Source organism: Poecilia latipinna, unplaced genomic scaffold, assembly GCF_001443285.1.
Source record: "Poecilia latipinna isolate Pla-1442-1.1 unplaced genomic scaffold, P_latipinna-1.0 Scaffold814, whole genome shotgun sequence".
Classification (NCBI taxonomy): Eukaryota; Metazoa; Chordata; class Actinopteri; order Cyprinodontiformes; family Poeciliidae; genus Poecilia; species Poecilia latipinna.
In genome coordinates this window covers 49,023-62,868 of record NW_015113430.1, presented here as the reverse complement: position 1 = coordinate 62,868, position 13,846 = coordinate 49,023, and the positions used below count along the sequence as shown (strand labels likewise).

Genomic DNA, 13,846 nt, shown 5'->3' with positions numbered 1-13,846 from the left:
AATTTTGGAGGGGGGGGGGGGGGGGGGAGGTGTTTTGGGGTGGGGGGGGGGGGGGGGGGTTCTTTGGGGGCACAAAGCTACTTAAGTGTTTAACTGCCAGAGTTTGTAAATGAATTCAGGAAGCAAGATCTTGTTTAAAGCAAAACTCATTTAAAACAAGAAAAAGTTCTTCTAACAAGAGTTTTAAGATTGATCTCTCATTAAAACCAAAATATCTTCTCTTTCAAATTAGAAAGGTTGGAAACAGCAAGATGTCTTCTAGAAGAAACCGGGTCAGAAGAAGGAGAGTAACAGTGAGCCACTTTATGCCTTCTTAACAAGTCGTAATATGTCAGAGGAGCTTATTTTGATATCCCGTTAAAATTAGAAATGTTCTGACTGTAATGAGATATATTGCAAAAACACAACTGATAACAAGGCAAAACTGTTGGTATAAGTGAAATAATCTGCCAACGGAACAAGTACTTCTTTCCCAACTTAACAAATTATTTACTTAAAACAAGCTCCTGTGTCTCACTGACATGTTGTAAGTTAGGTTTGATTTATTTCAAGTGTATTAAGATATTTGCACTAGAAACTAGATCAAAAATACTTGATACGATTTTGTGTTTTTGCAGTGTCTAGAATTGGCTGTAACAAGAAACTAAATTCAGGAGCAGCAACAAGGTGCTGCTCCTCAATTTATTTCCAAATTCTGACAGTTATATGCTTCTGTACAAACAAAAGTATAATGAAAACACACACGCGCGCACACTCACACACACACATGCACGCACGTATGCACATGCACGCACACGCGCACACACACACACACACACACACACACACACACACACACAGAAACACAAAAGAACAAAATTTCATTCAAAATATTAACTAAGCCAAAGAGCCACTTGTAGCTCCAGAGCTTCTACTGATCTGACCACTTATCTAGCAAATGAAAACTTTGATCATGTCTCAATATGGCTGAAGCTGAAACTGCAACACCATAATTTCTAATCCATTGTTAAAGTAAAAAGTAAAAAAAAAAATAATTGATTCAGTTATTACAGTTTACGTGCCAGCATGAATCATCATAAGTTGATTTATTATTATCTCCTTGGTAGAAATGATGAGATCCATAGCAGCACTGCCCCCTGCTGGCACGTAAACTGTGCTCGGATTATCTGTCTGGTATCAAAATTAGTTTGATGATCTTAAACATTTTAGTGTGAGAAAAAAGCGAAAAACAAACAAAATTGTAAGTGTAATAATAACAACACAACAGTAACAAGTTACAATGGGAAAAAAAACATATAAAGTTTTGAGTTATGCTCATTTCAGAACCGCATACTTTCACCAGCTGTAACAGTAAAACACAACTAAAACAGATGATGTACACAGAGCGCTGCTGGTACAGACTAACACCACGAACTGCTCTTTCAGCAGCTCGTATCCATTCAGGTTTTTTACTGGAAGCTGCTCATAATGCACAGCGCCTCTTGTGGAGGGCAGCAGGAATTGCAGCCTGTTTTTGTCATAGAGGCTGATGTCACATCACATGTCCCTGTGGTTTTTCTCCTCCTCCTTTCTAACTAAGCTCTCTCCATATCCACGTAGAGTCTCCATAGTTATGAAGTATTCATGATTATTTTTTGTTCTTGAATAGTGACGCTACAAAGAAGGACTCACTAAGTCTAATATTCTGAACGGTGCTGAACTTTTTCTAATGTACGTATGATATCGCCATGTTTTTCTTTCTGGAAGCATTTTTTGGTGGAGCCTCTGCTGCCGTTGTTCGCACACCAACCAGTGAGCCCAGCTTCCTCTGCAACACAGACATGTTAACCATCATTATGTGGACATTAGAGAGCCTGCGCCGAGAGTTGTATGGAGGGCCAAAAGAGACAAAAATAAATATATCTATCTCATGAAATAAATAAATTAAATGACTTATTAAAAAAATCTAATATGCATTTTAAATGGTGAAATTAAATAATTATATATATATATTTTTTTTTAGAAAATAAATGTATTTAAAAATCAGAATTATTTGAATCTCTATGTATTTTTAAATTAATAGATGAAAATAAGCTTGTAATTGCAGGACAATAATCCCATGGTGAGAGTGTCATGTTGTAGGGGTAATTTGATATAGGAAAGATAGGTGCGCTTCTCAGAATTGAAATGGACAGATTGTAATGTAACATGACATCCAAACTGTGGTGCCATACAAATGAAAGACCAGATCTAGAGCAGAAGAAGAAAAACAATACTTGTTTTTAAGGAACACAATGAGGAGAGATTTGTCATTTTTTCCAATGGGGATAATTCATCTCTCAGGGAAGACAAGAAGGATACATACATCGACTCTGGCTTCTTTTGGTTCTTTTTGTCTCTCTTCTGAGCTCAACGTCGCCCCCTATGAGGCTGTAGTGAAAACTGTACCTCTTAGTGAAATAGCTCTTCTGACGGAGAGAAAATAGAATGGAAAAAGGGGCAACTAGGAGTTTGTCAAAGCTTTGTAAATGTAAATGCATCTCTCTTAATTTTTTTACATAATTACTGCAAAACTTTGGTAATTTTAAGCATTTGTTTTAGCAAATTTTCAGTGAACTGGAGTTTTTTTAGTCGAATTTTAAGATGTAGGCTTCTGAGATTGAAGAATTAGTCAGAAAATTATTTAAGAAATCTTTTTTTCTTAATTTCATTCAACATAAAAAGGTTTTCTGTGTTTATTATACAGTGCATTAATGGTATTTATCAGCCTAATCAAAAGGAAGCACAAGTTCTGAACGTCAGACTTTTTATTAAAAAAAAAAAAAGAAATAGTAAAACAAACATTGAAACAGTGTACTATTAGTACATTCCCATATGACAAAATGAGTTATGAAAACAAACCACATAAAGGATGCGTCTTTGATATGTAATAAATTAATCAGCAAAACAAAAGTAATAAAATGCTTATACATCGGTGCTGCACAGGAAAATTTTGAAACTCCAATGCTTACAATTTTAAGACACCTGAGAATATAAATATAAAAAAACAGCCGTTTGCAGCTATTATTTAATTCCACAGTTTTTCCAAATGATCTTAACTAAAGCTTTAATAGGAGAGCTTTAAAAAAAAAAACATTGTAGAAAAATGAGCCAACATAAAACATAAAAATACAGCACATCCACTTCCTGTACAGTGTGCATAACTGAATTAGTGTGGTTGAGATATTGTTGTCCCTCAAAGCAGAAAAGAAAATAACAATAATATAAAAAAAGAGATTCATCCAAACTGGATAATGTCTTCTAGAAAACTGAGACTTTGTGTTCTAATCAATTCCCCTTTTAGGTCACTCCATTAACCAGCAGTTGGGTTAGAAACAAAGCAGTTAGAAACAAAAACAAAAACAAAAACAAAAAAAATCCTGCTATAGCCAAAGCCTAAAGGAAGTTGAATGATTTATCCATTTGAAAGGACTTCAGCAAACTTCGGAAAACTCGAGGCTAAATGACAAGCTGGGAATTCTGGATAGAAAGGGTTGGAGGGAATCTGCACCGACGCTGCAAAACAAAGTAAAACTGTGAGGTATGTTCTTGTGATTTTATAGCTATAAGAGTCAGCTGACTCGTCCACCTGCCATGACAGACAGAAGGACATCTGAAAACAGAAGTAGATTGTGTTTGTTCCTTTTGTTTAAAACAGTCCGTGTGTTCGAAGGTTACTGCCAGCAGCAAACCTCCTTCAAAAAAAAAAGTGTATAAAAATATCCGTGTTGCTTTGTTTTTGTTTTTTTACTTCAACGGGCTCCCACTGACAAGGAACCGACATTGAACTGCTGCCGTTTGTGAAAAATAGAGAGGAAGACATCTTGAATCGGAAAAGATTACGTCGGAGGATCAAGGAACAACAATCATCTACAAAAGAAATTCCACAAGAACAAATGGCCTGGATAACTTAGACTAAAAAGAAAAAGAAAACCAACAAAAATAATAAAAGCAACGACTACCTGGTTTGTTTGTCTTGCTTTTTAAAGCAAATGGGGAAAAGGCAGTTTTATTCTCTTTTTATACAAACCATTTGTTACAAACATTAGCAAAGTTTCCACAGTGCTTGCTTGTAGAGACTCAGTCACAGTGCAAGCCATTCCACTCTTCAGCCATGTGCATCTTTCAGGGAAAAAAAGTGCCATCTTGCATGTTTTTGATGGAATATCCACCTTTATGATGATGCAGCTGTAAACACGGTGAATAAGTAGTCATGCCGATGCTTAAGGCTTTCAAACGTCTCCCAATAGAAGTGGTCGCTGAGACAAAAGGAATGTGGGATAAACAGTATGGGAACACTGACACCAGAGACAGACTAGATTCACCTCAAGCAAAAACTCCTGAACAGACGTGGCCCGGTTACTGGTACCAAAGTCCGGTTTTCAGAATGACTAAAATTTTCATTCGCGAACATTTTTCGGTTAAAAGCCCCTTACATGTGACGCAACAGGAAGTAGCGCAGTGAACTTGTTGCTCCAAACTGCGCACGCTGCCCGCTTCGACAGTAACAATAAAACACCCAACCAAAAGGGAGCGTCATTCACACAAAAAAGCCAACTCTCGAGCAGATGAACAACAACGCAGTGAAGAGAGATTTATCATTTTCCCCGTGGGGATAATTCATCTAGCAGGGACAAGGATACATCGAGTCTAGCTTCGTTCGCTTCTTTTTTTTCTCTTCCTAGCTCTACGTCGCCCTCTTCAGGCTTTAGTGAAAACTGTGTACCTTGGACTAAAACGCCTGTTCGGATGGAGTATGAAAAAAGGGGCGCGTGCTCACCTGCTAAGGGTATGTGAAGGCATTTTTTAAATGTTACAGATAACATTGACGTAACTATATTTTTCAATAATTACTACAATACTTTGGTCATTTTTATTCTTTACTTAAAAATGTTGGCCCAGTGTTCTGACTATCTGCCATCAGAACACATGCTCCTTCTTATTCCTGAATGATTTGCTTTCTAATGTTTTGGAGGGTTTTATGCAACAAGTTTTAAAGTTTTAAGCGTTTTATTTGGTACATGTCTCCGTTTGACAAAAATGGTTCTGGTTTACTTTTGCTGCTTCGCCATTTTGTTCCCCCATGTAACAGCCATCCCTCTACTTATAGTTGCTATAGGTTTATGATAATTTGTGCTTTGAGTCGGAAAAAGGAATTTAATGTAACTCAAAATGGACCATAGTTTACTTTGTGCACAAAGTTTACTTTGTGCTCAGTGCGCAAAGTAAACTAGAAGCAACTTCATGCTGGTAAATAACATGTATTGTACCCACAATACCTGTTTTTACCTACAAGTTATAACTGATATCTATGGAGGGGGATTAGGACCTCTGGAAAATAATAATAATGAATGAAAATCTGACTTTTATCCCAGAATTCCAACTTTATTCCCAGACTTTATGAATCCTTTTTTTTTTTTTTTTGCCAGTAGCCATAATACAATTCCACATATCAGTGAATGTCTGGCTGTCTAACAATGTAGGAATATCATGCATGTTCTTTCTTCTCCACTGAATTTTTGACTGAAGAGTGATGGAAACTGTAACTGTGCATAATGACAAAGCAGCAAAGCAAGCAGCACTTGACTGAACTCATTTTAACACATCGGGTCTGACAATGTAGCAGTTAGAATTGTTGGCTGCTTTCATTTACTAAAGTCAGGTCTGGTGATGGCAGCCATGTTTTGTTTGCATCTTATTACTGACACCAGCTCTTCTTCAGTGTTGATGACCCAAATACCTAGCAACCATGTTTGGATTTCCACAAAAAAACAAAAAAACAAAAAAAAACTGTTGCAATCAGATTACTCTTCCAGTGCGACCTGTACGACTTGTTTATCTGCATTGGAAGGAAAAGAAGACGAAGGAGAAGGAGAGGGGGAAAAAAAAAATCCATCTGGCACACCTGATCCCACGCACTTCCACACATTCTACCATCTGGTCCCACAAAGCCAGAGGATCGAATGCTTTTAATCTGAAGGCAGCACCGAGCTAAACACACATCCATTCTCTTCTCTGCCGAGAAAATTAAAAAAAATGTCCCCCTTTTACACACACACACACACACACACACACACACACACACACACACACACAATTTCAATCACTATCCTTTCAAAATATAAGGGAAAAAAAAAGAAAACAAAACACACACACCAACTCTCACTGGCAACGCCAACCTATCTAGCATAATATTACCCCTAATATAAGGACTACATGTATCATTTCTGCTGCTAGTAGCATTACCATTTATTCTACATTAAAAGCTTAAAGCTTATTTACAATTGCATCAATATTAGACATAACACTGCTGCGTATTATGTGAAGATAATGATTCTAGCCTTCAGAGTGGTGTGCAAACTGCTTGTCTACAGAGAGATGTGTTCAGCTTCCCAACCAAACAATGTGATCGGATGGAAATATCGACAAGATATTCCCCATATAGTCACTAAAAATGAATAAACGTGAATGGTTCATCACTAGGACTCAAAAAAAGCAAAGCAAAAGCAAAAAAAAAAAAAAAAAGATCTAGTCACCGCCCGGCTACCTAATATCACAAACTTAACGCTTAGCCCTAAGGATGAACCATGAGAAACCAGTGAAAATCTGAATGAGGAGAAGAATGAATATCATCTTTTTTTCTTTACTTTTTTTTTTACAGAAATGAAAGAAAATATGAAAAATCCCTGCAACTTACAAAAAAGTGTTTGAATCTGAGACGTTAGGATTCGAAGTTCTGTATGGCTTAGGATGAACTCCACCGTTCTCATTGAAGCTAAAGAGAAAGCATCAGGACTGAAACTGATTGTGCTGCCGTGAACCTGCGTTAAACAATGAGGTATTCTGTGAGTTGTGGGTTGTTGTTGTTTTTTTTGGTTAGAAAAGGTGGAATCAGTATTAACGTTATGTTGGAGGCAAGCTTCAGGAATGTTTCTTGGTATGACTGAATTTTACAGGCGTTTTGTACCTTTAAATTTCAGGGTGGTGGTGAGGAACCAACTATGTTCTGGAGAAAAACCATCCATCTGCCGTTCTGTGGTGAATTTCTAAAAGCACTTCCTCTTTTGTTCTTGCATATGTTCAGTTTCACGCAGTGCTGCGTAATTTCTACCCACCTGCAGTAAAGCTCTAACACCTCAGAAGGCTCAGTCCAATTTGCCTGTTCTGTAAACTTCTATACACGCATGTGCAATCAGGTATCAAGAGCGCTAGGTCCGAAGAGTTCATTTTTTTGAGGAAGTGAGGACTGAAATTGGGAGATTTCTTAGATGTTCACCTCTTCCTTGCGTGTGTGTGCATGTGTTTTTTGGAGTACGGCCTAGTGGATTTGATTGCAGCTGGTTGACTTTGAAACGGACATCACCTAAGCGCCCTCCTAGGTGTGGGCAAGTTAATGTGAAGAGGCGGGTGTGGCCTTGCAGCGAGCCAGCAAGGAGGGCTGGAAGTCAGGGTGGCGGCGGGCGTGCTTAATCAGGTGATCGCTGCGCATGAAGCGCTTGTCGCACAGCGGGCACAGGAAGCGCTTCTCCCCCGTGTGGGTGCGGGTGTGGCGGGCAAGCTCGTCGGAGCGGGCGAACTTCTTCTCGCACTTAGGCCAGGTGCAGGGGAAGGGCCTCTCACCTGCAGTGGGGCGGAAAGAACTGTGAGACATTGCCGGTTTATCTCCAACGTTACAACACACATTAACATTCACTTAAATACATTCTTATTTAATCTTAAGTCATAAAACTATACATGACACATGCACCAAGAAATCAGTTTGAAGCCTTTTCTTCATGTGTCCTGCCTCAGCATTCCAAGCATGCAGTAAGCCACAGCCTCTGTGCAGTAAGCCCTTTTTGTAGGCCAGTTTGGCCTACAACACTGCAATCAAATCACTCTTCGTTGGATGAGTGATTTTATTAACCCAGATTTGGCCCTGGCATCAAAGTAGACAGGTTGCATAATGATATATGAACCTGTTTTTGTATGACGTTCAGTCTTCTGTGTTATGATAATGTGATCTTGTATGGCTGGGGTGTGATTGTGCTAATTTGTCATCTGGAATTGAGACTGAGCATTGTTTTAAACATGCCAAACCCATAGGGGGCAGAGTAGCTCAAAGCTAAAACTTATGTCAGCCAATCAGATTGCTTTAGAACAAATATGACTTCCTATTAGGAATTAAACATGGTCCCAGGATGCTCATTTGTGCAGACAGATAGAGAGGTTGAACTACTTTTAAATAGTAGGAGTATTAAAATATAAAGTTATTAAAACTCAAGACGATGTCGATTAGGAATTATGTCAAAGCAAGTATGTAGACATACTGGCGCATTATTTGTTACAGACTGCAATGCGTGGAACTCTAAATCTCCCTTCTCGCCATGTGCACACGCAATCACAAATAAAGGATGAGTTGCATTAAATGAGATTCTAACATTGACTCACCAGTTGAAAAAAGTATTACCAAAGTTTAAGATGAAGAAAATCAGTGTTAGCTGAACTCAAGTGTTTTAAATATTTGTCTGAACATTTTAGCAACTATTAAGCTGGATTCTACAATAAAACTTAAGAATTAAGAGTTGTGCATGTGTGAATGGATGACTAATAATGTGCACAATCCCAACATTAACGGGACATTATTTTACAGTGTAAATACCACTGATACTAAGCATTGAATATATCTTATTTTAAGTAATCTGGCTTAGAGCGTAATATATTAATCTTCTCAGGGCAACAATACAGCTTTCTGTATGTCGTTTTTATCACTGTACAATAAAGTATTGTACGGAGGAAAACTAGAGGAAAATCTCCCTGCACTCTGAAAGCAAGCTCAGATTTAACAAGACGACCCCCATGTGGGGTTTCTCTCCTCACAGCCAGCCTCTCCTATGCACGGTGCCATCTTTAATCTCCTGCAGACGTGAGTCAAAGCTACCAGGATCAGTCGTGACGCTCTCTGCTACCATGTTCATAAAGCCTGACCGCGTTGTTGTTGGAGAACATCCAAGTGTGAGTTCTCTCCGTGAAGTGTCCTGCCCCTGATCCACATGTTTGGTTGCTGTTTTATAGCTTAGCTTGGATTTTTGCATAGAGATTATTTAAATTGGAAAGTAATAGGTGCAACCAGTGTGGCTCACTGTCCAGGGCGGCACAGACTAAGGGACAGAGCTCAGGAAAAAAAGGGAAATGTTGCACAGAAACATGGCAGTACATCCCTGATGGACAGGAAGTTAGCGATTCATAGTTTGGTGTTAGTGGTAAAATAAAGCACTAACACTTTATTTTAGAAGTGTTAGTAAATGAAAAATCTGGTGAGATTCTTTGTTTATTACAACTTTATTCTATTTCTGAAAACATGGAAAAAAAAGCTAATCTGTAAATTAGCTTTTAAATTTAAAAACTAATTTCATAATTTTTTTTCTGTAAAATATACATATATCCACATCAGCAAATTACATAATTAAATTTATGTTTGCAGCTCAAACATAAATGTTTCCATTTGATCCGCTGTCCCAGATGATAGCATAAGCTAATTACATGTTTATGTACATGTGTAGTGAAATCTTAACTTTCAAAAAATGTGTTTTATGCAGCAATTTTGTCATTTCCACTCTGGGAGGGGAGTATTTTCTTCTGCTTTTAACAATAAACAAGTCTGAAAAACACTATTTCTGTAAGCAATTAAAGAAAAATCCACTGATTTGACACAAGACTACATGCTTACATAGTCTGACAAAATCTGGTTTTACCACAGAAAGAGTTTGCATTTCAGTTTCAAAATTGTACTTGTAAAAATAACTAATGTGTGGTTCTACAGCAACTAATGTGTCAGTTTTGATTGACTAAAAGGTCAAGTCAAAGGTCAAGTCAGTTAACCATCATTTATTCTAACCAATCCAAAGGTTAGAGTGGTTAACCCCCATCAGCCCTTTCTATTTTTTGTTCAATTAAGAACATTTTGTGGTTTTGTTGCATAACTTTTCACATGTTTCAAGGTAAAATGGAGACACACAATTGACCTCACTTTCAGAAAGCTGTAACTCACTTAATGTTGAACCTACATATATGATTTTGGCATTATTCCAACAATTTTTATTTTATTTTTGAGCTTGAAAATTTGCAAACACACTCATTAAAATATCTTTTGTCATTAAATTATGCCATAAGTTGTGTAATAAAGTTGTTGTTTTAGCAGGATGGATTTGTCAGGAGGAGTGTGTTTGTCTTTGGTTATGTGTGAGGTGATGGGAGGTGTAGGGGGGCGACCAGAAGCAAGAAGAGGTTCGCCCATGGTCCTATTTCTACCACTTGAGCTCTATTTTAATGTTGAATTGCTAAACTTAATAGATTACAGGAAGAAATGACTTTCATATCCATACGGGACCTCCTGCGGCTGTTCTGACTAAACTTGTATGAATAATTCAGAATTATAGAGGAGTGATAGGGAGAAAAGAGCGAGAGAGAGAGAGAGAGAGAGAGAGAGAGAGAGAATAGTAAAAGGAAGAGTCGCCCCCATCCTGCACTTGCTGCCAGAAACGTGTCTGCTTCTGAACTCCGTGTCCCCGACGTTAAGGTTTCGTCTTACGTTCATTTCATATGCAAATCCAGCGGGGAGGAAAACTTTCGTCACAGTTTTTAACGTCCAGCCCTGTTCTTTTGTTAGTTTACTTCTTTGTCACCGAGGGGAGTTCGGTTTTTTTCTCTCCCCTTCTTTGTGGGGCCACGTTTATCGAACAAACCCAACGAGGATTAAAAAAAAAAAAAAAAAGCCATGCTAATAAAAGTTAGGCACACGAAGCATTTCCTACGGTGTAATTAAGGTGGGCGAGAACAAAAGCAGGGAGCCGGGGACACGGTGTAGCTGAATAAAGCTAGCTAACACGTCCTGTAAAGTGCTGATGTAATCAAGCGGCTGTCGTGTACCTGTGTGTGTCCGGATGTGAGCCTTCAGGTGCGATGATTTCCCGTAAACTCTGTCGCATCCGTCAAAAGTGCACTGATGTCGCTTGACGGGGGACCGCGGAGGCCCGACTCCCCCGGCCCCTCGGAGGTGCTGCTGCTGGAGATGATGCTGCTGCTGTCCGGGGACGGGTGTTGCGGAGGGGGTCATGGTCGGGGTGGTGGGGTCGGACAACGTGGTGTACCCGCTCTCCCCACCGCACGAGGAGTTGCTGCTCTCCGAGTAGGCCGACATCGGGCGGAACTTGCTGTGCAGGTCGGTGAGGATCCCGGCCACCGTCATCATGTTGGTTCCCTCCAGCCTCAGCGTCTCTCGAACTTCCCTGTCCTCGCTCGACCCGTCGGGCTCTCCGGGGTGAAGGCCCACCGGGGCAGGCTGGCTGGCGGGGGCCACCGGAGTGGGTCTGTGCAGGACGGGACCGCTGGAGATCGAGACGAGACACTCCGCGGCGAAATAATCAGATGAAGCAGGCAGCGACATTTTATCTTGTTTGGTTTCGGTTTTTTTAGTGTGTCCGCGGGGTAAAAAAGAACGAAAAGTCTCGCTAGGAGGGGCAAACTGAGACCAGACCTCGTTCTCCTCAAACTCGACGTCCAACCTGCTTCCAGTCGAGAGTTGATGCGGTCATACGGTGTGTCAGCAGTTTAAGAGGAAGTTTAAAAAACAATATCAAGGCACGGCTAAAAATATTAATGTTCTAAAATCATGCTAATGCCCCGGGCCCAACGCGCGTGCCCCTCTCCGTCTGACGGTTCATTGTGTCTGAGCCTCCGAGAAAGCCGGTCAACCCACGCCCACGCCCCCCCTCCTCCCTCTCTAGTCCGGACTAACGGCGCGTTCACGGGAAGTCGGTTAAAACTTTTTCATTTTCAATTAAATGTTAAAATGCTATTAATATATATACGTGTTTATTTTAACGTTTCCATAATCGTCGCATTCAAATTATTTATATATTGTTTTTAAAAGAACGTGGGCACTGTTTGTCATGCGGTTGTTTGTCATATCATCACTTCATTAAAACTAACGGCATAAGAACATTATGTTCAACAAAGAAATATTATATTTGACAGAATGTAAAATGCACCTCCTATACTTTAATATACGAGGGGGTGGGGGTAAGAATAGTATTTTGACCGTTCTCAGTTGTGGAAAAAAGGTTGTTTTTTTTCATCGCACGAGAAGGCGGCGTGAACCAATACGCACATTACGGGCGTGGACCACGCTGCTGGCGGGTGGATCGTGTAAAGTAGGTGGCACTCTGGGAGCTTAATGATGGGGGATGGAGGCTGGGATGAAGCCTGTTGGGTAATTTAGTTCCCCACCAGCACCACCACCTTCACATACAGTCTTAGAGGACGTGGCTGATTGGCCGGGAGTAGATAAATCCAAATCTCATCACTGCTTCTGACAAGATTTTTTTTTAATTAGGCTTTTGAAATACAATATATCCTTATTCCTCCCATATCACTTGTGGAGGCTTGAAGACAAACCTGTCACAATGTTGTAGATATAAACTCCACAAGTTTATATTTACAACATTATAACAGGTTTGTCTTCAAGCCTCCACAAGTGATGTTGCTTTTTATTAGGTGAGCATATATCCTCCTCACATCCAAACAAACATTACAGCTATGATTTTAAAAAACGAAAGTAACTGTTCAAATGGAGGAAGAGGAAACTTCAAATAAACAATAATATGTTTCACATTATGAAATGTCCTTGGAAAGCACAGCAGAAAATGCACCAACTGTTAAGCACAGTGGTGGGGGGCTGATGATTTGGCTTGTTTTTTCATCACAGAAAGCTGAGTGTGCGATTTCAGTGTTAAATGTCACCCTGGGCTGGAATGAGAGACTAATGGTGTGAAAACTTTGAGTAAAATATCACGGTTTTATGAAATATTCATGAAAAATGAATGACTATTACTTGGTCCATACATGGTCCATGTTTGTTGCAGCCAGAAATGATTGAAAGCAGCTCATTTTGTGTCCCTTAAAAACAATGGAAAAACTTAACATTGATTCAGCTCAAAATTATTCATACCCCTCGCAGAATTAGGTTCAAAGTGATCTTTTTATATTACCAATATGTTTCTTCTGGCTGGAAGTAATAATGCCATTTTGAAATCCTAAAACTGATAGAGAATATGTGGAGAAAGCTAAAGACTAGGGTGATGACAAGTACCTCTTTCAACTTCAGACTGATTCAGCCAGGGCCGTGCAGAGACCACTAAAGGTGGTGCTCAAAATAAAAGGGGCCCATCTAACCGCATTCTAGGACAGAATATTAACAAAGCCACACAGCTTTCAAAGTTTAATAAACAATGATAAATAACAAAATTGTGAGATATACAATCAAAGCTAAGGAAAATCTCTAAACATATAACTATGCGTATGTAAGATATTTTATTAGGAATTTCTTTCTGCAGGTCTATTTTGTTATAAGAAAGTATTGCCATATTCAAACCCGCAATTTAGCAGCACATGTAAATTAGACCTAGACCACCAGACAGAATTACACTATTAAAAATTTAAACAAGGGCACAATGCAACCCTTTAGTGTACTGTAATCTATAAAAAAAGAGCTGCCTGTTTGCTATACTTGCAGTGGAGATGAAGATGGTCCATTCAGGAAAGCAGAGCTGCACAAAATCACAACAAAATATTTCTGATGTGTGCAAATAAAAGTTTATGTTTTTAAGTTCACGAGACAAAAATGAGTTTTTAATTTAGAAAAAAGTTATTTAAACAAAGCATTTTTTTTAAAATCATTACAATTCCAAAAGTTTTAATTACAATTTTATTTTACTTAACTGAAGTTAGTTTTTTCTCTTTTTTTCACTGAATAATTGGGGGGGGGAAGACTTCATATTCTGCGAACCAG

At 39.1% G+C, this 13,846-nt stretch overlaps 1 protein-coding gene across 1 annotated transcript; it reads right to left on the bottom strand.

The window, feature by feature from the left end:
• Positions 1-2,794: 2,794 nt before the first annotated feature.
• Positions 2,795-11,775, bottom strand: LOC106956391 (Krueppel-like factor 9). Its single transcript, XM_015047199.1, has 2 exons — positions 10,927-11,775; positions 2,795-7,638 (listed from the first exon to the last, which is right to left on the bottom strand). The coding sequence occupies exons 1-2, from the start codon at positions 11,441-11,443 to the stop codon at positions 7,409-7,411; spliced, it is 747 nt and encodes a 248-aa protein (XP_014902685.1). The 5' UTR covers positions 11,444-11,775; the 3' UTR covers positions 2,795-7,408.
• Between the last annotated feature and the right edge of the window lie 2,071 nt (positions 11,776-13,846).